Source organism: Stegodyphus dumicola, chromosome 3 (assembly GCF_044657685.1).
Source record: "Stegodyphus dumicola isolate Sdum_Otavi_A_Nest chromosome 3, ASM4465768v1".
NCBI classification, from domain to species: Eukaryota; Metazoa; Arthropoda; class Arachnida; order Araneae; family Eresidae; genus Stegodyphus; species Stegodyphus dumicola.
The window spans coordinates 77,251,582-77,274,592 of record NC_140770.1 but is presented as its reverse complement, the minus strand read 5'-3'; the positions used below and the strand labels follow the sequence as shown (position 1 = coordinate 77,274,592).

Here is a 23,011-nt window from a genome sequence, read left to right as displayed (position 1 = left end):
TAAATGTCTTAGCTATTTAATTATATGTTCATACAGCTGAAAATATATTGAACTAATTTCATTATTGATTATAATTAAGTATAATATTAATTGTCCGAAATTCCATTTTCATAAGAATCTTTCCGCATGATGTACTCTACGAACAACATTTAATTCTATGTATGGCATACTTTTATTGTGTTCCTTTAGTTAGATCTATTTCCAAAATTATTGTAGATCAAATCGTAAATAGCGCAGTTTACTTATATAATGCTACCTTTTAGTGATTAACCGATCACAAAATCTGAGATTACTCTCTTTTATGCGTCTCTATCCAAGCGAAAATTTTAAACTCTCATTCGGTGAGCAGTAAGCCTGCAATGTAATCTCTGGACATAAATTTCACAGATGGAGGCCTTTCGTAAAGTAGTAACTGAATAAAGCAATTGTTTCTTTGTGAAAATTTATCTTTATTTATGAAAAAAGAAGAGGATTAGCAGAAAGCAAAACGTCACTCTCCCCGGGATACTTTTCTCAATTAAGGGAACATCCTGCTGTGAAGGGAGGAAACAAAGCCCTCAATTTGTTATTGTCAAATTTTCTCTTGGGAAATGGGCGTGAACAGGTTATCCCCTAAGAATTAATTGTGGATCTAGATTCTACCATCGCATGCACTTTTATTTAAAAGCGATTTAAAAATTGCAATGTAGTTGTGTTACAGAAATGGGATAGTCACGTAATACCCTGTTACGATTGTGTAAGAACATAAGCGGTTTCAGGCGGCTTTAAGGATTAAGCATGAATGTATTTAATGTCTAAAGATTGATTTCAAACCGTTGTTGCAAGAAATTCGAAAAACAGATTCAACAACAAATTATACTGAATAGTTGAAAAAAATAGTTGGTATAGAATCGTAGAATAAACATTTTAGCGATGGGGTTTATGCCGTAAGCAATGCCCTGTAAATCGTAGTTAATATATTTTACTCCATAACGTTGTTGCTACTTAATTTACTTTAGGCTTGATTCAAATAGCGCTTGCTTCGGCTTGTACTGTTTGATACAAATAATGCTTACTTCGGCTTATAGTGTGTGTGACGCTAGCTTTATTTGGCTTATACTGTTTGATGCAATTACTTCTATCGGCTTATACTAATTGATGCTAATAAAGCTTACTTTGGCTTATACTGTTTGATGCAAATAATAGTACCAAGTAAATAGAAAATACTATCATCATTATCGTCAACGTATTCTTATAATTATCGTCTAAAGTATCTGTAATTTCCTGTTCTTATATTAGTTCTGTACATAATTTCTGTAAGGATGACTTATATGTAGCTGGTTTTTTATACACTGCTTACTATTATTTCTTGTGATAAAAAATATGAGTGTCATATTACATTACATATATTTTACATAATGCGGTGATTTTTAATAATTTCCAATAATTTAAATGAGTTACATTATATATATTAAATTTAATGTTAAATTATTACCAGTAAATTACTTTAACTTTCAGCGCATGATTTAACTTCTCATTTCTTTGACCGTATTATTTTCTATTTTTATTATTATTTAAGTTATATATATATATATATGTATATGTAAAAAAATAAAGAATAGGTAAAAGATTAAATTAGCAGCGTAAATTAATTTCCTTTCTGTATTCTAAAATAGCAAAATCTATTTGCTTCTTAATTTCACTATTATCTTTAGGAGATGTTCGATATGGTCTATAGGCTATTGGTGATTCAGAAGTTAATACAACTCCGGGGGGGGGTTCAATCTTTATACAACCAACATGTTTACTTTTAGAAAATATATGATTATAACTATAAAGAATATGTAAAAGATTAAATTAGCAGCGTAAATTAATTTCCCTTCTCTAGTCTATAAATAACAACATCTATTTGCACTGCGTCATTTCGAAAAAAAATCTATGTCATATGACTCTTACGTAATTCTGGTGATGTAAATTGAACTAAACCTCAAGCAGCCAATAATAATTTTACAGCAATAAACTATGCAATCAAAATGCTTTGAGAACCAAAACTAACTCAGTTTGACTTAAGATTTCATCCTGAACATTACGCACTTTCTTTCTACGCTTTGCCTTAACTGGACTGCAGTCTGCTTCTTCTTTTTTGCTGCAAATATATAACGACTTGTGTGTAGCCGCAACATGTTGCTGAAAATAAATATGAAGATTTAATCTGCCTTCGCCTCCAATTTCCTAGTCATTATGGATCAACACTTCTGCGCCATCAAAATTCCTGCTCCTGACTATATTACATATACATATGTATAGGGTAAGGTCGCGCAAGTCGTACCTTTTAAATATTAAGTATTTCACGTATTAATATCACGTCAATTGCGCTTCTTCCGCCAAAAAAGTTCCCTTTCTCCATTCAACCATATTGTTTCACATCCTGTGCATCTCCCTGTATTATTTGTGAGGAAGACCAAGAACAGAATATAATACAATGTCTAAAATGCAAAGGATGGGTACATGACTTATGTGCTAGAGTTGAAAAAAATGAAAAAAAAATCTCTCTAATCATTGTTGTATTTGCTTATGTAAATTAGTTGAAAAAAGAAACTTTTGTCACAACAGTTCAATTTTAAACGCACTACGACTTAAGCTATAAGTGGTACGACTTAGAATACTCGTTGTCTAAGTCGTATTAAGTTCGTGTTGATTAAAATTTATTAATTTTATCCAACTATATGGAATTTTATTGCAATAAATATCAGCAACGACAACATAATGTATTATTACCACACATAATTTTTATTTTTTCATAGATCATACGATTTATACCTATTTTTTTCCTAGGAAGTACGACTTATACAACATTACCCATATATTTAGAGATTTTTAAAAAAAAATTGTTTAGCCATCTTATCAATCATAGCATTTATACAGATTGATAGGTCTAAAGCATTTGTAAAAAAAAGTTTTTATTTTGTTAATCTGATTGTTATGATACTATAAATTCACATTGCTTTATATTTTATTTTATTACAAATTTTGATTAATCAACAATGAAATAAAACTTCAGCAGTTCTCGATATTCAACTTCTACGAAAAACAAAGATTTTAATAAGTATATTGTTTTCTCTTTGACGACAGATATATTCTATAATTTATGCAACGGCATTTTTAGACATAATTTTTGAAATATTATTTTAATGTACGTGATTCATTTGTCTGTGTCAATGTAGTTTTTAAATATAACTACTAATTTAAAATAGTGCAAATTGCATCTTAAAGTAAAATTTCTTATCTCTTCTTTCCAGTGTATGGAGCGGAGAGGCTACTGTGCTCCTTCTAGTCTTGTGCTCCACGTGGACACTCTTGCCATTGTTCCTGCACGATGAAAAGCCTCTGACCGCTTACTTCTTTCTAGGACTTAATATACTGCAAGGATTGTTGGTCTTTCTCTTCTACTGTCTGAATGCCGGAAAGGTAAAGAAAGCATTTTCATGAACTGTTTATCCTATTACAATTTTGAAGAATGCACGGTTTGAAAAATTCCATAATGAAACTGAACTTTTGCAACAAAATTCCTAACCTTTCATTTGCATAATTAATTTCATATCTGCCTCTCGGCTTCTGATTCATATAGCAAATTACTCGAGAAGTATTTAAATGAATTTGTTTTATAGCATTTGAATAAGATTCACATTTTTATTATTATTAATTAATTCAATCTCGGTGCTAATGTTCGTTTCAATTTTTGTTAAAATTTCTGTTTATTTGTTCCCTTCATTTCTCGTTGTTGGCTATTGTGTTTATTGAAACTTATTTAAATCGTGCAATTTGTATGTTATTTACATATAAACGGTACTTTCTGATTGTTTATTTATGGAAACAAATAATATGCAGCATGTTTCCATTATCTTCCTCATATGTAAAACATTTTATCATTTCCCCTGTAATTTTTAATTATGGATGCAATATCTTAGCTACATGTACTTTTCTTTTATTATTTCATGATTCTTTGAATTCTTCTTGTATTTAATTTTATATTCATTCTCGATTTTCTGACACTTTTTTTTTTTTTTTTTATTTGAGTACTTTCTGCTGCTTTTGTGCTACCATAGTAATCTGTACGTGGCATTTTTTCTTCTTTTAGTTCTTAGTTTGAAATATTTTTGTATGTATTTCACCATTTTCATGTGCAAGCATTATTTAATACTTTTCAAAAAAATTTTTATCTTACATACATACGCATACATATGTATTTGTTTTGATTATGAAAATGAAATATTCATATTTAGGCGCTTCCCGTTTTTTTTCGTGGGGAGGGGGGGAATTGCACATTAAATTAATTAAGATATCCCACCACAGACGGAAATATTGTGTATAATCTTCTAACGAGTGTTTTTATTTTATAGTTTGGTGCAAAAAAATGTTTTATAGTTTGGTAAAGTTTGCTGCCGTTATTTTAAAAATACTGAGGTATCGATGTCTGCCACTTTAACGAATTTCTTTTAATTTTTGCGAAAGTTTCAATTTCAGTCTAAGACAAAATTTGGGGCTAAGGTTAAGAATTTTACAATTTTAGTGAAGTTACCAAAAATAGTGCTATTTTGATTATTTATGGCTAAACCTGTGCTTTAAGTGGATACTCGTGGCAGTGATGAGGATGAATTCAAACAGATTACCGTTTGAATTTATCCTGTTTATTGCATCAAAAATGTTCCATTTTTAAGTGGCCGAATGACAAATTAGCTGAACACTGGTAGTTCGACATGGATTCGAATCCCCGCAAACGGACTGGCTGCCTAAGAGGTATCGTGTTTTTCCCCTCATGTGCAACTTGTATACGAACCAGTTTCCCTTAGAATGCCTTTCCTACTTTTAGCAGGTAGCCTTAATGTTTTCAGGTCCCTTTCCCGAATTTATCATCAAAAGTATCCTCATTTTTAGGATATGCATTAGTCGCATTTATAGGTACTTACTCTTAGCGCAACCACCTTGGCGCAGTTTAATAATTTTGTAAAAGGGTGAAGGTGACTTGGACCCCGGAAAACTATTTATTATATACATATTTTACATTTTAATTAGGTATTTATCTAAAAATCAGTTAAAAAGCCTACTTATAAGTGACTTATTTTTTCTTTTGCTTTGGGAGAAAATTTCGTGCTGATCGCTTTAGGAACTCATTAAAATGTTCCCTTTAGCGATTTGCGGCAAAGTAATGTATCCCTGCAAAAGTTTTACCGCAGTTTTTCCACTGTAGGCAAATCCCACAAGCATATATCTTAAAAATTGATTGTGAGACAAAAATATCACAACTTGTTTATTAAAAAATCACATCAGACTTGGAATACAGCAGAAAGAACGCAGGCGAAAATGGAAGCAATGTCCGTTAAGAATTATTATGCGCATGTTTGCCTGAAGAACAGTTTTGCGCATGGTTGTCAGAGTTTGGGGCATTCTGAAAATTTGGCAACTAAGATGGTTGCGCTATTACGTAAGTGCACATTAATATTATGTTTAAGGAATAAAGTAAATAAAATGTCTCCTTCCCTTATTTTTTAATAGGTGCAGAGTTCGGAGGAACCTCCAGGACCTGACTGGTTGTGTTCATGCCTGCGAGAACCTCCACGCAGGAGAAGCCTGTACAGCCCCCCGGGCAGCTGCCCTCATAATGTCAGTAATCCTCTGTCACATCCACATATCACTAATCCCACGCAGACGCTTTATCCAGGTACGCCCCCCTAACCCCGCTTTAAGATAATACACCCTTTAATGCTTCTTTCTAATTTCCCATCTTTTGCTTAGCTGGGCGTGTCAAGGCAGCAATTCTGCGGCACTGAAACTGCAACTTCCATTAGTGATAGTGTGATTCGAATACAAATCGTTTTTCGAGAACATCTTGGAAGAATAAACTAATAATTCTTACAATGGTATTAAGAAACTGAGTCCTAGTATGAAAGAGTTCTTTCTATGTGAGGGCTATGAGTAGCTATAAAATTTGTGATACAATAAGCTATTGAGAAATTCTTACTAACCAATCGGTTTAGGCAAAACATTAAGGGTGAGAGGCTGTCTGAGCATGCCATTTTATGAAATTCAAAAATGTTTTTTGTCATTTATTTAATTCTATTGTTATGATGTATTTAAGTTATTGACCTCTGTATAGTGGATTTGCCGTTATAAATTTATAGAAAATGTTGTTCCCTGCAGATTAAGTTTGTTTTGCCAGTTTCAAAAACCTGGTGGTGTTTGCGGAAGCAACTACGTATTCGGAAGCATTATTTGGGTAGTTGACAAAGAATTGCGTAGCTTGTTGAAGACTTGCTACATTTTTTGAAGCAGAATTATAATAATTTTATTGGGGTGAGGTACGACAAAAACAGACCAAGTTAAATTTTATGAGCAGTGAGTTTATCCATTACCATTACAGGAAGCGATTATGCAATATGGCAGAGACATTATTGCAAATACTCATTATTTCATTTTTCTTCCAAGGATTAATCTCTAAAGCTGTTAAATCCCTCTGTTGTGAAGCAGCATTTAGTAGCCTGACCGCAGACTGGTACGGCGTTCAACATAGTGACGAATGTTTTTCAGTTTGATGCCGCCAATTCTTTAATAGGAGAAAATACTAGAATAATAAATAAGTAAATAAATAAACAATATATCCTTTAATATTGGAAACTTTGAACACATGGACATAAAAGTTGTGTCACTGTAGCAGGTAAATGTATTTCTTGCATCATTTCCACTGTCTTTTTTTCTTTTAGAAAATTCAGATTTTATATCTCATAAATAATATCAGTATCTGAGTTAAACTATGTGTGCAGCCCATCTTTATGTGGAGTAAGTTCTTAATTATAAAGCAAGTTACTCTTTAATACTGGTAACTTTTAACAAATAAGCCTAATGTTAAAAACTCTCGATGTATGGCTTTCTTGACTGTTATAGTTAGATATATTTATTGTTCCATTCCAGCGTCTTTTACATCCCACACAAGATTTGGGTTCTCGGTTCCATTTTAAATCTCATTATCCGAGGTGAATTCTGCAAGTAGTCTTATTTCTGTATGTTATTTTTTTTTTTTGTGATTATCAAGCATTAAAACTTGATAATCATATTAGCTATATTTCACATTATTAAAATAGTTGTAATATCCTTTCAAGCCTCACTCGTTGCTTAAACTTCACGATTGTGTTATATCTATGGGAATGTGAGTTGCCATTGTGCAGACAGCTGATTGTAACAAATCGCCTCTACCTTTGCTGTAATAAGAAGTTTTCATCTTCGCTTTCAGCGCACTATGCATTGAATTGTATATTTATTTTTCTGAAAAAATTGCTTAGTTTTGGTTTGGTTTATTTGATTATGACAAAGCACTCGAAGACTATCTGCCTAAGGGGATGGAGGATTTTCTGGAGGATTTTCTGAGGGGAAATGGCTCGTATCCATGTTATTCATAGAGAAAATAACGAAAACATGCTTGCAGCCAGCTGTTCTGCCGGAATTCGAGCCCAGATCAAACTGTCAATGTTCAATGACTTTACTGGCCGACCGCTATTGGACCAAATGGCTTAGGAATATGGCGCTTCCCAAGTAGCACATGACGTAGAAGACGTTACCGCGACCACTTTGCCACCACTCGGACCAGTTTTCAAAGTTTTTGTTACGTGTGCTACTTAGGTTTATGTCCCGAAACGAAGTCAGCAGTTTTTCTTGCCGGAGTGCATTTAAAACTAATTTTGCTGCCATTATTTTTATTCTAAATTAAATATTTTTTACAATCACTTCAGCTTTAGATATCTGATACATATATTAGTACAGGTAATGCTTGGTTTTGGAAACTAGCTTAATCTGTTCAACTAACATCTGAACAATCAAAAGAATGCTTTTACCCACATGGCTGGCTTCATCCCTTCCATTGTACTTTCGTTGTCCTTTCTAACAGTTTACCCTGAAGAGATGTCTCGGGACGAGTGAAGGAAATTTGAATCACTGGCAGGGCTTAAACAGGGTGATAAACCCCATTCCTAAGTGGACCAGCTGCTCTGTTGATGGAATGAAGTAAAGCTTGTTAGGTAAAATCCGAAAATTTTCATGTAGACTGCCAGCCAAGAACTAAATACTGTTGTTCCGCAACTTTGACCATTCCACTAGTAGACCTTTATTGCTTTTGGACTAATATAGCACTAATACTTAAACTTCAAATGAAACAAAAAGACTTCTTTTAGCACACACACTTACATACATATTATGGAAAAAAAAAAAAAAAAAGTCAGCATTTGGATGTTTTTTTTTTTCCTGCTTTGCGGTGCCCTCTAAAGAGCTCTACGCTTTATGCCAGATTGCTTTGTGTAATCCACTCATCAGATTATCCGAAATATTATCCGACTGCGTTAACTTAACATTTTCGCACAGAAGTCTGTTGCACAAAAGTTTATAATGAAATCATATCACTATGTTTGGGTGTTGCAGTTTTAATGTCTCAGGTTGTGCTTGTTGGGCAAAAATGTAGAGCTTTAGAAAAGAGACAGGTTTTTAATGTTACCTCAGAAAATAAAATTTATAAAGCTTTGAAAGGTTTTGCTTCCCATAAATGATTCTAAATATTTTTTAAAGTAATGTCGTGAATTCAGCAGTTAATTAGGCTTTCCCGCTTAATTAAACGGGCCATATTCTTCAAAGGAAATAATCCCTCGAAAAAGATTTTTATCGGAACTAAATTTTATTTAAGGGATAAGACTGACACCTATAAAAATATAATGATAAACATGACTTTCGTAATTTTGACGTAATTATGAAAAATTTCTACTTGTTATAAACTATTTAAAATCAAAATTTATTGTCCCTAAATTAAAGTTCTAACGGAATTGGCTGCATGACGTTACCATGGTTTCCTTCAGATGTAGTGTATTATTGCATTATTTTCTTAAAATAATGAGCTATCGTTATCCAAGCCAATTAACTATGAAGCGTTATATATTAATAGAAGTTTTTAACCAAACTCGTAAACTAGTTAGTTAACGAAGTATTGGTAAGAGCATGAAAAATATCAGTGACAAATAGATTAAAGATATGAATGTGGTAAAACATTGGTTTTGATCGAGTTGAGTATTTACGTTTCTGTTGTAATTGTGTCCTTGGATCTAACTTTTCTGATTCTCTCTCATAATATATTTAAAATAAAATATCTACTATTTCTCTGGGAAAGTAAGATGATCTAACCAATTACATCAGCCTAGCAGCGCCTTCGCTGAATTTTGAATTCGATTCTCTGCGAACTCACTGGCTATATTGGTTTTTCTAATATTTTCTCCATGTATAGTGCGAGTATGAGTTAGTTTCTCTTAGAAAATTATGCACAAATGCATTTTTAACTTAGGCGGATAGCCTTCGTGTACTTCGCGGAACCAGTTAACAATCAACTACCCAATCAATTAAACTAAATGGCGCAGCAGTCCTAGTGGGCCATGGCCAGCGGTGCCCCGAAATCTGCTTTCTTGACCGTGGGCCCCGGGGTGCGTTAGCATATGCCTTGCACAAGTGGTCAGCTTTTCGCAGGACCCCCAGTGTTTAGTCCCCAAGCGAACTTGGTACTCATTTTATCGAGCCAAGGGATGGAAATCAAGGGATAAAAGGCTGAGTAGACCTTGCCCAGCCCAAGGAAAAAATCCCGGACCTGTGGTGCTGCTGCGCAATGCGCTAGCCACTGCGCCACCGGGCCTCACCCAATCAATTTAGCCAGTTGAAAATTCAGGGCAATCATAAGATATTCATGAAGTTGCCTAGTTGATTGTTGTTCATTTTTAGCATAACCTACCAAGCCATTCAAATCCATAACGTGTAAGTGATTATTTTTAGTGGCAAGATCGTATCCTGGGTATCTTATTAAGCAACGCATTATAAGCCTCACATAGCTACTGACAGGTGGGTTTAAAATCAACTAAAAGTTGTACCTGTGCAACTGTCATCTTTGTTTTCGAAATTAAAATCTTTGCTTCCGAACCGGCATGCTTTAGCTAGAAGAGCAGCATCTTTTTCTGTTATAGCGTTTGCGTGTCCAACATCTTTTAACAGTCAAATGGACCTACTTTGAAACTTAGAAAGTAAATAGACTTTTATGGGATTTATTAGCTGTCTTTCTTACTGTACAGCGGACTTTTGTTTAATGACCAAATAAATGAGTTTGAGTATAAATGTTAAATGGAATGCTTCCCTAATGGTAAAATTTAATAGACATTTTCAGAAAAAATTTTATGTTTTTCCTCTAAATTAATATTTTCAGATTATCATAGAATTAAAGCATGGGGGACATGTGTTCACACATTTTTGAGTTTAAATCTCTGTACATGCATTTTAAAAAGGAAAATCTCCATCTCCTTTCCTGGTTTACTCGTAGACTGCTAAGTCACTGCACATTATTTATTTAAATTCTGCTAAGGAATATTAGAAAAGCAGCAAATGTGCTTTTCTATGGTAGTCAATGCATCCTTTATTTCTTCTGCAGTATCGGTAATAGATACGAAAATACAGATTTGTTTAATTTCTTATAAGGGAAATATCAGTATGCTTATTTTAAACAATGTATGATTTATAATTTATACACGCTTGCTTACGATTTATAATTACGGGGGAGGCAAACAACCTCTGAAAATATCTGTTCTACAGTAACTTTCTAATAATCATATGACTACATCTGTATTAGTAAAAGAACCGATTAGCTGTTCTATATGCTATAAATATTCAGTTATTACAATAAATATATTGTGCGCTTATCCAAATAAAGTATATGTATGAAATATGGTAAACTAAAACTATTCAATATCCAAAAGAAAGTAATTAATTTGTTTCATTTCTTTTTATGATGTTATTAGGAAATTTAAGTTGATCAATGTCATAATATAATTATTTTATTTCATTTCTTGTTAGTGAAGAGAATTAATAATATTATTTAGGAACTATAAAACAAATTATACTGATTCTATCAAACAATTTTATAAAGAAAATCTTAAAGATTTGCTTATAGATCCTTTACGAATGTATGCAGAAACGGTCTGCCAAACTTATGAATAATTCGTAGCAGTAGAATCTAAATTGGTTTTTGAGCGGAACAGGAAACGAATGTAATGCATCGGATACAACTAAGAATCTTTTACAAGCTAAAAATAATTTAGAAGTTGATTCGACGTTCGCAGGGATAAATTTATGGCAGCTGGGAGCTTTTGGAATTTCTACGAAATCTGATGTCAGTCACAGCTTAGAAGACGATGTTATCTTTAGAAAATTTCGAGAATCCGTAAAAACCACAAAACTTCGCGTCTATTTCGACACATCATCACATGCTGAAGGCAACCTTTCATTAAATGGTTGCTTAGAATTAGGCGTTTCTTTCGACTTGAAACCTGTTTCACTACATTTAGAACTTATTGGCTTTTTGGAAAATCTAGCTGCTGCACTTGAACTGTCCTGGTTCCAAACTGCGGCTCTTACTGACATGAAGTTTAGCCACCCCTGTTATATATATACAATAAACACATAGCAAAAAAATAAGTATAAAGTAATAAAAACTATAAAATAGTAAGAATTGACATGCCATAAATATTTAAAACATAAACATATAGGTTATTAACAAATATAAATTGCAATAACAGTAACAAGATAACAGCTCTAATTTAATAGTCAGTACAGAGTACAGTAAACTATAAATCTACAGTAATAATAATAATAATAATGAATGCATAATAAATATGCAATAAATGCACATTTATAATAATAAATGTAACATGAATAATTAGCATTCACAGTAATTATTATAAATGCAAAATACAATAAATTTAACAGTTGCACGACTTAATACAAAGTGCAGTTACAATAAATATAACAGTCCATAATAAGTTGAATAATTTCATCTTGATTTTCAAATAATATCCCTTAACGTTATATCTATTTATTTAAGAACGACTACAATAATTCTAAAGATTTAATAGTTCTGTGATTATTTTGACATACATTCACGTGCATTTTAGTGTGCATCACTAAATCTCGCGAATTTATCCCGAATTCTATAATCTTCCTTAAAATTTACCAGCATTTTATACCTATAAATAGTAATCTGCGATTTTGCAAATAAAATGTAATAAAATTATTTTTAAAAAATCACTTAGTATACGGTTTTAGCACATGTTTACATTTTGTCCCCATTTTTGAGGTAAGTGTCTCTTGATCTTTAAAACAGGCACTTTATAATAAATCTCTCATAATTATTAATTTGAATTTATTTTAAGGGAGGCTTTAGGATCTTCGTATTTAGTCCTTAGTACTTCTAAAATTAAATGTTTCCATATAATGAGTATTGTACACATTTTCTGTGTTACACACAATATTAAGAGCATTTCGTTAGCTTTGTCGAGCTATGCAAGAGCAGTGCTGTTTAAAAAAAGTGAAAATATCTTTTAAATCTTCATGATTTTTCATTCTGTAATTTTGTATAGTTAGGAAATTTAAATCCATCTTTCCATATTTATTGTCATATGTGTATTCATATGGCATACAACTTTTTTATTCATATTCTTCCGAAATAGCGAAATTAGAGTTTCACATCCGAAACACTGTTCATTTACAAACATTTTAATAGGAAAAATATTTTATTTAATGAGTAATATTGTTGTTTTCTTGTGATTGCGCTACAAGAGTCGGTGATCAAAATATTTTGGAGCATCAGCTAGGTAATTTTTTATATTCTAATTATATGCTATCGCTTTCAGAAAACTAAATGTTTTATTTATTATAACAAAGAGGTAGCAAATTTCCTGAATAAATTTAATTTCTCAAGGAATAATAAACTTGGTATATATTCATATACTATCCGCTTGTGTAATGTATACACGAAACATTGAGGTAAATATTTTAACTTATAATGCTGTTGTCAAAGTTTGCTGATATAAACTAACTCTTATTGTAGCAGACGACTGAATAAAAAAACGTATTTGTTCTTTAAGAGGCAAAAGAAAGTTAAATAAACATTAATTTTTAACTTCAATTTAAAAAATAAATATATAATTGTAGTTAAGGTTTCTTCTTTATTTAGACAAACTAGCTGTATTAATATATCGAGCTTATCAGTTAATTACAGTTCTTCGGTAGCATGTGTCAACATAAATACCATCATTTCTTTTCAAATTTCTGCAAACATACTGTATTTTATTTCCTACAATGAATATATTTCAGCGGCAGTTTGTATACATTTCGTTCAACAATCCATTTTAATTTAAATATGTCATTCAGTTTATGAAACAGCGCCTTGCAAAACAAACAAAGTCAGTTGAATGACAGGTTTACGGAAGAAAGATCTTTTCGCGGTTTACTGTTACGAACGTCAGGTCGAAATTCAAAGCAGACATCTTTTGTGTAAGGAACAATGCTATTTATTCAGCAAATTTTTCGCGACACTTATCTATTAAAATCCCCTAACCCAGTGTGATCCTGTTTCGTAAGAGTAAACATAAAATTCTTTTTCATAGAAATAAATGAAATGGGACTTTTGAAATTTTTTGAATGGTCTTGTCAAATTTGCCAAGCTTCCTGCCAGTATAACAGTCGCCACAACCAGAGGAAATTCAAATAACAAAGACGAACAATGTGTCCTTTAAAGAAGACGGAAATTGGTGGCAATGTATTTAACACAATAGATTATTTTTTTTTTCCCTTCTAAATATACCTTCTGCTGCTGATATGAACTGCTACAAAAGGAGCTAACATATTAATTAGTTATGAAATCTTATCTCAACAAAATGTTGGTTCTAATTTTGAGAAAAATGTTTAGCCTCGTTACGAATTAAACGAAGCGAGGCGAGTATCGCAATGGAGAACAACGCCGATGCTTTTCCAATTTTTTTTTCTTTTTTAAAAAAGTAAAAATTTGTTTAAGCGGACGCAAAAGAGTTGAGGTAATTAATGTTTTGTGTTATTTGTTGTTTTCCCTATTCCTAGAAAATGCGATTCTTTTGTGTTTTGTGTCTAGCTTGTTGATTCACCTTTTAAGCTGCTTAGAGAAGCTTTTGTTTCCAATTTTCTTGTTTTCTAAGCTTTCTTTATTCCCGCTGATAGAATGTGTCCCCGCTTTTGGCTGTCTGTTAAATGTCTTTTCTTCCCCGTTATTGAATTTTTCTTTCTAGTCTGTAATTTTAATTCCTCATATGTTTGAGAAATATATTAAAACACTATGCGCTTTTATAGGGAAATATTAGTTCAATCGTAGAATATAATCATTGTAATCCCATTGACTTTTAATGGCACTCTTAACGGATTAAAATTCGCTGTATTTCAAGAGAGGAAAAAAAAAAAAAAAAAAAAAAGCTTCTAAAAACTTATCTAAAAATTCATTTCTTTTCCTTTGCGAAAAATGGAATTACAAAATATGGTTGAAAAATATTTTTTCCAGTTTTTAAGCTATAGAATTATTCCTTTTTATGTTAAGAACAAATTACCTGTAAAAGAAATCGAAGCTGCACTCGCAGCAAAAACGATTTTTCTGATTGTTATTACCATAAAGTATAATGCTGTTCGTGTGTAATTATGTATAAAATGCATTCTACGGCAATTTATGTTAAAATCTTTTAACACATTTTTCAGATGATATCAAGAATTTGTTACTCACTCTAAACTACGCGCTGTTTACTGTAATATTTTAGTCAACTTAATAATATAAACACTATTATAACTTGTATTATTAAATTCATCCCTATTTATACAAAAGTAGTGATATTTGAGGTAAGCATAAATGTTCGATTTCATTATAAACTATTTGTTGTATTTTATGGCATCTATTTTATGTATTGTGTAAAGTGATTCTAGACTATTTAGTTTATATTTTTAGATATAATTACTGTCGGAAAATATATATAGAAAAGATACTGAAATTGATTTTAAGCTTATTTTGAAATGAAATTTGATGGCACTAGCTATTTTTCATTTAGAATTGCTTCAAGCATAGTAGAAATGCTATGCGGTAAATGTTGCTGTTAATATACCGCAAATGAAATTACCGCAAAAAATACCGCAAATGAGTTAGGTTGACTAAACTTTGTTGGAGTGCATAGTAAAATATATGCTATGATACAGTTTTGAGTGTCTAGTGTGTGAGTTCCGATAATTCTGATTGAAAAAATGAGATGATAATTATTTAGGGAAATGAATTCTTTGATAAATTATTATGGGTTAATAATAATCATACACATCAAATATTCCATATCCAAAATTGTCGAATTAACTGGACTTTTGAGCAGTTTATTAGTTGAAGTTTCTTTCAAAAGACTTCTATAAAAATTGTAATTATCTTTCTATTTAAAGGTGCCACGTGGATGAAATAATCATAATCTAAAAATAAATCTTCTTTGATTCTTTTCGTAAAGTAAACCTTATTTATTTTTCCTTTTGATTTTGAACTTTAATTATGTATCTACGGCCAGCGGTTCAGTAAATATGTTGTTGTCTATGTTCTTTGATAGAGAGAGAGAAAATTTGCCTTGCCAAATTATTGAGAATCCTGAAGACAGAATAATAAAACTTGCATTCATAATCACTGAAGATGCTCATGTCAGCTAATGTGTAAAAATAAAGTTTTCATCCATTCTTTCCATTAGTGTAGGAAATATCTTTAAAAATGATAGGAATGCGAAACTAGGTCGGGGAACACTCAGCGACACGCGGTTCTTCTCAAGGTCAGCATAGAAACAAGGTTCAGTTCTTTCGAGCCTTCTAGTTCAACGACGTCATTTGACGTATAGTAATGGACGAACGAAAGACCAAAACTGAGTAGGGAATATTTGTTTTTGAGCAGACTATGAGTCAGTGACGTCATGCAAGAGCAGACCTAGTAGTATAGTAATAACCTTGGTCTAACAAAGTATGCAGAACTCTAAAAAATGCTAACTGTGCTGAGTTTTCACTAACTTCGATTTTAATTCCAGTAAAGAATCTTACTTATTTATACCCTATATATATTCAGTTATATGCTTAGATTATTTTGAAAATGTGATAATCTATAATACAGTTAAAAACATAACTAAAAAAAGTCTGAGTAGGAAGTTTTAATATCCACTACGTAATTAGGATCAAATAAATAAAATAAAGTGTAGAAAATATAGATAATAAAATAAATAAATACGTGACCGTTGAATAAAGATTTTAATGCCTGATATTAATTAAATGTATGAAAACGTGATGTAGAGCATATTTTCTTTCTTTAATATTTTGCCCTATTAAGACGTCGGGAGTGAATATCTTTATCCTTTCAGTATCCGCCACTGACATGGAGTTTCCTGGAACCAGGAGAAGCCCCTACCCTTCAATGTGCCACGCCCGGTAAGTTTAGACGACCCCTCCCTCCTACCCTTACCCGAACCTTCTTGTTAAGCCCAATTGTTCCTCTTACAACTCTTTTCCTTTTTCTCTTTTCTCGTATTTGTGCTTATTAAACGTTAGCGAGCAGCCTAGATGTGTCCTGAATCTTTCGATATCGGTTGTTGTTTCTACATAGGAAATGTAAATTTTGATTCGCATTTAGCTACGAATCTCTGTCGTTGTTTTCGTTCGTAAAGTTCTGTGCAAATATTAAGAAAAATGTAAGCAGAGTTTTTTTTTAATCTGTTTCTCGTTATTATTCGTATAAATATTTCGAATATTGTTTGTAAAGAAGGTTTAAAAAAAAAAAAAAAAGAACTGCATGGTGAAACGAAAATAATGGTACCAATACAAGTTTGCTAGAGGTGGTTTTTTATTTTATTTTTATTTTTATTTATTTATTTTTAAGATTCTTTCCCTTAATCCCTAAATTTTATCTTTAATTTTTTAAAAAAGTGTCAGAATTGTCTTGTTTAGTTTTTTTTAAATGTGAAATATATTTGGTAGCAGTTTGAGTGTCACATTATTGTAAATAACTGAGAGCGAGGATATTTGTTGATATATAATAGCTCAGAATTTAATCAATGTAAAGTATGATCATAAATAAGTGTCGTACGCTAAACATAATGAAATCCGATTTCAATGCAATAGATCATCTTTTATTTACTTGTTCCTCTACTTTGTCAAGTAAAAAATTTCATCATCTACATAATTAATTCTGTTGCATATAATCATAAATATTGCAATGCAAGTACAAATGCAATTAGTCAGTTAGAACTACATGACACAATAAATAACAATAATTATATTACACGTATTAGGTTTATAAGATAGTAATTGTCTTATCCCATGAACTTTCTGAGTCTAATAAAAGTTAATTTGAAAAAAATGATAGTCATATATATATGTGCAGTCAAACTCCGCTATAATGAATCCGGTTTACAACAAACATCCGTATATAGCGAATGACCTTTCTGGTCCCGCTCGATTTGCTGTAGACTTAATGTTACTTTATACCAGTGCTCCGCAACCGGTGTGCCGCGGCACACTGGTGTGCCATGAGTAGGATATAGGTGTATCAAAGTGAGTAGGATACATGTATATCAAATACATGTATTTGACATTTTGCAATTTTTTATCATGTATTTAATACACAATGACAATTTTTTTCCCTTAATAATGTCTATTTTAAATGTTTTTATATATTTCACTGTTGTGTGGTTGTGTGTGTGATTGTAAATGTGTCAGCATTTGAATTTCCTTGATAACTCGGAACTCTTTGGTGTGCCACGAAATTCCAGAAAGATTTTTTGTGCGTCGCAGGTGAGAAAAGGTTGCGGAGCACTGCTTTATACGACTAAAGAAAACTTCCAGATGTATAAAAATTAGGTATAACGAACTTTTTAAATATCTTAAATGAAATGTTTTGTATTTTTCAAACTTTTTTCCTGAATTTTTGCAATTTTCAACAAAAAAAATTATGAACCCTTAAATTCATACTGCTTAGAGCATACTAGCATGACGAAAAGTACCTTTAGATTACTGTTCTTTTAACTTCACCTCCCCATTTCTGTTTGTTCTAAGAAAAAGGCAAGTGTAGCACTCAGTTCTTGGAAAACCCGCACTCACAATAAGTACTATAATGTTGTGCTTTGCAATATCTACTTGTTGAGCAGATGAAGTACGTGCAGGAACCGGATAGAAGAAGAGTAAAGAGCACCCTTTATTAAAACTCTTTAAAATTCACAATGAGTCGACTTGACGATAACAAACTACGCCTCGCTCGGGCGGTAACTCAACAAATGAGTACTAAACTAAAAATTCAAAGATATTAACAAACAGTAGAATTTTTCCCCAGGACTTAGATAATCCTGTTTCTTAAAACTGCGTCGAAGTCTAGTGGCAGCAAAGTAACAGCTGTTACGCTACTTTAACCAGCAATAAATGCAGAACCAGAAGCTCACGCTACAAAGATACAACGCTTGCCCATACTCTCTAACTTTCCCTTCTAGAACTCAATATTTAAACCTTTTCTTCGAAAGGTAGAATTTGCATTACTTCACACGCGCTACCAAATTTAAATATTCTGGCATCGACAATTAGAGGAATAAAGGCTTATAGGAAAGCGTAAACTTAAACTTAACTGGTTAGTGAAAATAAATATAAATCCCTATTGCTTTAAGCCTAAAATCCATTGACCGATTGAGACAAAGAGCTTGAGTCGGTTCTTTGATTGTGCTCTACTCATAATTCTAAACGCGTGTTTAGATGGAAATGAGTAATTTGAGGATGGTCTAAAGCGTGGCTTATATGGAAAAAAAAAGGTTCTGCGTAAAATTGTGAACGTAGGTGAAAGTGAGAAACAACGAAAATTAAATTTAATAATTGGACGTAACGATAATTGTAAGTAACTTAATCGTAGCTTTTAGCTTTGATAGTTCATATGATAATCACTGTTTGTAATTTGTAATATATATATATATATATATCTGCATTAAAGACAGCTTTCCCTCAACAACATTTGCCGATTTTGTTAGGAAACCTTTAAAAATACATGAAAGTTTTTGGAGGATTGGAAGCTAATTGCGAAATGAAATAGTCTGTATACTTCAGATGTTAATCATTTAAAAAAATGTATTAACTAAACCTTATAAATTATTAAAGAAATATTTTAAAATTTAGGTATTGAATTTCTTTCTCCTGTAAATATTGCATTGTTGCGATTCAGGTATTCAAATAAGGTAACATATTTAACATTTCCAGAAAATATTTAGAAATAATGAATTCAGCACCAGAACATACTTCAATCTTCGCAATAATTTGGTCTTAAATCTTCATTTCTTCTCTCTTTGCTTATTTCCCAAAATACCATTACTACTTGGGCGAAAAACATTAATTTATTTCCTTCTAATCCAGATTTCAATTCATTTTTTTTTTCTGAAAGTGGCAGTAATTGGTAGTGTTAATCTTTCTCTTTACCAAATTGTTTTATATTCTGCCTTCTTCCACTCTTAGCAGTTATTATCTTATTTCGCAGCACAAAATATAAATACAAAGTTAAAAGAAACGTGCAAATCTGCTTTCTTGAAAAAAAAGAAATAACGTGCAAATCTGCTTTCTTGCCTTGTTGCTGTTCGAGGGTGTCTTCTGAATAAGGACTCAATGTAATGCTATCTATAAAAGCATAAATAACCAGGAATTAATAGTTTTTCTCCAGTATTCTTTGAATTTATGAAATAAGAATGCAATTCAATAGTTTTTGCATGAACAGAAAATGTTATCTAAAATCTGATTGTAGAAACTGACTACATTTCGTGTTTCATTTTTAGTTCAACGTTCATTCGTTTTAAAGTAAATATTTAGAAGATATTTTTTTTTACAATTTGGACTTTTATTATTTATCAAAAATTTTGCTAATGCGCTATTGAATGTACAATGAAATATGCTCATAGCTTTCAGAAATGTCTTAAGTTTACAGCTGCTTTTCATGGTTTTCAATTAACTGAAATAATTATTTTTAAATGACTATTGAGCTTCTCTTTTTATCGATTAGAGTAGTCTGTATTCAGAATTCGTTTTCACAATGTAAGTATAATGCAATCTCAAACCAAAGTTTGATCTTCTTGAAGTGATTCATTGACCAAATGGAAACAGAATGTAGATTGTCATTATCATGCATCATTCAAAATATGAATACGAAGGACGCAAACAGCATTCAGAAAGGCGACAGAAAATTTTAGGTATGCAAAACGAGTCAAAAATCAATATTAGATTGATACTGCTTGTAAGAGAATTCTGTAAACTTCGAGGAGCGCCATATAAGTGGTCTCTGTTCTTCAAGGAGAAAAGTTATTCTGTAGATCTACAAGTATTTGATATTCTGCAGAACATCTCCGCTTTTTGAAGGAGATGACAGGATATCATGCCTTCTCGAAAAGTAAAGGAACCTCGTACGTGACGACTTCGAAATCAAATAAATTTCTATAAACCAATGTCAACACCGATAGGGTTTAGCCTATTTGACTCTTGTTATTGGTAAACCTCAACCTCTGTACATTTTTGGTTTATCTAAATTTCTAAATCAGTTTGTCTATTGCTGTAAATGCCTTGAAAAATATTTTGAAGTATCATAATTTATTATGAAAAAAATCGGGTTTTATTGGGATATTCAGGTTTGCATATTTAAATTTAAAAAAATGTACAGAAAAGTATATCTATAATTATCTCAAGTTCTTATTTAGGAAAAAAAATGTTTAATGTATAACTTGCCAATTTCTGAAAATGTGACTTTTTAACATTCAGTACTGAAAACAAAAGTAATTTGGCGCAATAAAGTATCAATTATCTGAAAATTCTTTGCATGAAATTGTGTTTTTGAAATCGCATCTAAAATACATAACAGTTGACACATCATACTGTTTTCAGAAATGACATAATTTAAAAAAAATGTGTAGTTATCTGAGATTTATCACATATGCAATCCCTTCACAATAAATATAACCTCTAAATTTAACTCCATTTCAAACTCAACCCTGCATATTATTTTCGCTGCATGACTAAGCAGTTATGCAGTGAAACGCGATATAAAGGCGAAACCTAAAACCACTGAGATTCATTTATGTGGTAGTAACTGATACAAAAAGTTTGGGCGATAGACAGGGACTAAAAAAATAAGTAAGGAAAAGATAGAAAATATTCACTAGAGAATAGCAGATGATGGTTCAAATCAGAGTGGGAATATGGGGAATGGATACTTTTTCGTCCTGAGTAACAACTTCCCTCTCCATTGCCTCTCCGGATACGGATATCCTGCGTAGACGAACCAGCCACAAACTCATCAAGGAGAACTCATGTACTACTTTCGCTTGTTTCAAAGGATTTGGGGGATGCCTTTGAAATGCCTCGCTTTCTCGGAGGTCTCAATCCATGTTTAGCTAATGAGCATTTCAGTTTATGCTGAATTCTTGCCATCAGAGAAAAGTCTCTTGTCAGTTGAAAAATCTGCATATGAAGTTAAAAGTTATAAAAAGTAGTGCATTGAAATGCTAACTAGAAACTTTTCAGTTTGGGTTTATAATAAACAGAGGCAGAAAGAAATAGTTTGCATAAGTTTTAATTTAATTTTAGACTGGTGTTGGTTCAATATATGCTTTACTAAAATAATTATTTCAGTGTGTTTTTTTATTAATTTAACTCAGAAAGAGCTATACATTTCTTTATATGCAACATTTACTATCTTCGGGTATTTTAAAACGTGTCAAAAAGTTCTTAATTAGCAAACCGTTTTATGTGTTAATATACTGTATAGATGTTTGGTTAGTAATACATCACGCAGATTTAATGAATATTAATAGCATATAATTTAGGCTTCTGTAATTATCTAAAATTATCATTTTGGAATATAAAATCGTATTGTATGTCTAAAATTATGAAACGTGCACGTCTCATTTTCAGAATATATAGCTGTTATTTGGGATTTTATAGGGAATTTTGTTCAATAAAATATAATATAAATTATATGAATATTAATGCCTCTTAAGAATATTAATCAGCAAACTTTATACAGATACTGAAATATTTTTTTCAATTATGTCTTATTTTGATTTAATATTCCAGTCAGTACTTCTTTTTTATATCCTCCTTATCTCTAGTTATATGATGTTATTTTCTAATAATATGTTGTTTTAGTTGATCTAAGAATTTTAAGAGAATTACCGTTTTTCTAAAATTCTTTGATTTGTATCCCTCATAGTTAGGCTTATTATGCGTATAACATATACGACTTAAATATAAAGTTCAGTTAATGAAGTACTAGTTGAGGACTCTTAAGGAAATCTGTGGGGCAGTCCATAGTGCTGAAGGGCAGGAACGCAGTCCCAGCTGTAAGGGAAAGGATGAGCATGTGCAGAGATAATAGACTTCGGATAACATGGTTTCAAAGAAAAGTGTTCATCGCTTACGCCGTCCAGTTGAGAACACTCGCCAGACGAGGAACATAGAGTTCTAATGCAGTTTTTTATAGCAGAAGAATATACGTTACTGAAATTCATAGAAGAATCACAAGGGTGGAATTGCGGGTTAAAGGTTTCTAAATTTCCACTTTTCATCTCTGATATGCAGTGACTCTTTGGACGATGCAAGCGGATGATTGTCGCTCCCTTTTCGATCAAATAATGCGATGCCTGCTTTCTTCTATCGCCCAAGTGTGCTTTTGCGTTTTATTCATTTTTAGTCCAAAGGGATTTGAATCCCGAAGGACTATTAGTTTCGTTTTGGCATTTTGCGTCGGACGGATAAATGTCGGTTCACTTTTCAAACTGTTGCCATAAAATGTTAGAGTCCTGCATTATATTTGAAGAAATTAAATAATGAAAATCTGCGTAAATGTATGTATATTTCTCACATTGTCATAAAATAACGGTACATAGAGTCATCGAATTTTGAATAACGTAATCCTCCAACGAATATGAGCATGTGGAAGACCAAATTTGAAATTTGAAATTTGTTTTATCATCGATTTCCTATTTTTTAAAACTTTGACGAATTTTTGATTAACAAACTCAAGGATTTCAAAGCGAGCAATGGCAACGTTGTGCAGAAAAAACATTTTTATCTCCAGCGCGTGAGTCTCTGTATCGGAAAT

The 23,011-nt window shown here is 31.8% G+C and overlaps 1 protein-coding gene across 8 annotated transcripts in view; it reads left to right on the top strand.

The window, feature by feature from the left end:
* Positions 1–23,011, top strand: part of LOC118187993 (latrophilin Cirl-like) — a 1,172,776-nt gene that overhangs the window by 1,137,013 nt on the left and 12,752 nt on the right. For 3 of the 8 annotated variants that reach the window (XM_085813006.1, XM_085813005.1, XM_085813007.1), the window contains 3 exons: positions 3,279–3,447; positions 5,533–5,640; positions 16,263–16,329. In XM_085813006.1, the coding sequence (XP_085669132.1) occupies positions 3,279–3,447; positions 5,533–5,640; positions 16,263–16,329 (344 nt within the window). Of the gene's footprint in view, positions 1–3,278; positions 3,448–5,532; positions 5,699–16,262; positions 16,330–23,011 lie in introns of all 8 variants that reach the window. The other 5 variants (XM_085813012.1, XM_085813010.1, XM_085813009.1 and 2 more) reach the window with 5 other exon arrangements.